Genomic DNA, 2114 nt, shown 5'->3' with positions numbered 1-2114 from the left:
CTTGGGAGGCAGAAGAGAGGGCAAATTATAAGCTAAACATTTGCTGGGCATTTACCCTTCTCCAAAGCAGACTGGACATCTGATGTAACCCTAGATTAAAAGCTTCAAGACCACTAAACAATGAATTTTCAGTTTCTCACTATGGTAACTGACACAAAGCACCACACTCCAATGTTTCTGAGAGCTCTCCTGACATTTGCTTTTATCTTTCTGGAAAAAGCAAGATCAGGACAAAGAATTCACAGAGAAAAATTAAAAAGAAACTAATTCAGAAGACAGAAGCTTACATACAAAATAACCCTAGGTTAGACTAGCAAAATAGGATCTCATCTGGTGTGGCCGTTCTTCCTTTCTTCCCTGGCACAGAAGACTCAAAGTATTTGGACTGTCCCTTAGACAAAGGCACCCAAAAAAGATTCTCATTTGATATGCAGGAGAGATACGCACCTCCACTGAGACAGAGAAACACACTTGAAAAAGAATTTTGTTTACTCCCAACCACAGAAAGTCTGTAATTAATTTCTCTTAATTTTCGTGAGACTGCTTTACGCTGGGGAAGCAAGGTTGCGCAGTATAATGAACTGGCTAGAAGAAAATTAAACAGCAACAACTCACTCCTTGCACGACCATCTCTAAATTACAAATTTTTTCTATATCAAAGTCAGTCATATATATGTATATGCCCCCTCTGTAAACTACCAGTAAGTCACACAATTACAGGCAAGACCAGGTTATATGGAGAAGACGCCAGCTTCCAACAAGGACAGTCTGCCTTATTCATCCTTGAATTTGACTGTGATAAGACCTCAGTTTCTATACTGCTTGTCACTCAATGCACAAGCATTTCACCAACACTGCTATTTGCCTGTATAGACTGCATAAGAACTACTGCATCCACTACCAAAACAGCTACTAGTGGGGCAGCAAAATATGACTGTTTAGGTCACAGCAACAATTCACAATACTCCTGAACATTACTCAAATATTTACCACTCGAAGAAACAGTGTCCCCTATTTCTGGCCAGGCTCAAAAGAATTAGCCACTTCCATAAAGTCCAGCACTTACATGAGGAAGAAGAGAGCAAGAGCATTCTGTTATCTGTACTCTTACCTGTCCTGGGGTCAAACAGCTGGTTGGCCTCCAAGTCTGTGAAAGTGCTGAAGCAAATGGGGCATTTAAAAGAGGCGCGATTGGTGGAGTCTCTTTCATCCGTCTCAATCCTTCTCCTCATGTGGTCCAGCTTGTACTTCACCACATTAACCAGAAGGCGGTAGTTAATGAAGTAGTAGTTATGACGGGTGGTTTTGCCATCTGGAGCTGTCTCTACCCTCATCCTGCATTTGATGAACTTGTCACCCTTGAGGGTGTTAAGGACAGCCCGCAACTGCTTCCTATCAAACTTAAGGAGCTCTAACATATCCTCTTCCTTCACACAGGGGTTTCTGATGAGAATGTCCAGAGCCAACGCATGTTCAATGCCATAAAAGCCACGCACCACGTATTTGGCAAGGCGTTTGAGAGCTGCTGGGACCTCAGTGAGGACGTCTGGGTCAGTCATAGCAGGTTCAGATCACAAGCTTCATGTATACTGCAATGAAAAAAAGGCAGATGGATTCTTAGCTAGACTTCTGACTTCAGAAGTTTTCATTTATCTCACTTCGAACTAAGAAAAGGACAGGGTGTTTTCCATTTCTCTTTCCCAATCCCTGTAATGTCTCCTGAAGGTGTTAATAATATCAATGCTACACAAGTATGTTAGGAAATGGTTGTCTCTCATTCATAACAAAATGATGGAAAACTTAAAGCACACAAGAAATTGGTACCATATCATACAGGATATTTCATTTCTATTTGATCACGGTCAACAGTGCAACAGCACTTGAATAAGAAAGCTGTCTTGAAGCTGACCTCCAGTATACAGTTTCAAGATTAGCTGGGACTTGTAGCTTGGGAGAAGCAGGAAAAGGCTAGAGAAAGAAAAGTCCTAGGACAGCCCAAGAGAGTGGAGGAGTCTTAAGGCCACAGTTGATGTCACATCATCATATTATAAGAAGCCCTGCCTGCCTCTACTCCTCAGACATCACTGGGCAGAGATACTATAGATGAGGACAGC

At 42.0% G+C, this 2114-nt stretch overlaps 1 protein-coding gene across 1 annotated transcript; it reads right to left on the bottom strand.

Moving 5' to 3' along the window:
- Positions 1 to 1111: 1111 nt before the first annotated feature.
- On the bottom strand, positions 1112 to 1587 carry LOC104499327 (general transcription factor IIE subunit 1; the record flags this gene model as incomplete). The annotated part of the gene is made up of 1 exon (XM_010142817.1): positions 1112 to 1587. A coding segment is annotated over exon 1 (448 nt), but the record flags the coding sequence as incomplete, so codon positions are not given.
- Positions 1588 to 2114: the final 527 nt, after the last annotated feature.

The sequence above is a fragment of the Buceros rhinoceros genome, unplaced genomic scaffold (genome assembly GCF_000710305.1).
Source record: "Buceros rhinoceros silvestris isolate BGI_N320 unplaced genomic scaffold, ASM71030v1 scaffold14049, whole genome shotgun sequence".
NCBI lineage: Eukaryota > Metazoa > Chordata > Aves > Bucerotiformes > Bucerotidae > Buceros > Buceros rhinoceros.
Note: the sequence above shows the minus strand (reverse complement) of the source record. Positions and strands in the feature narration are given on the sequence as shown.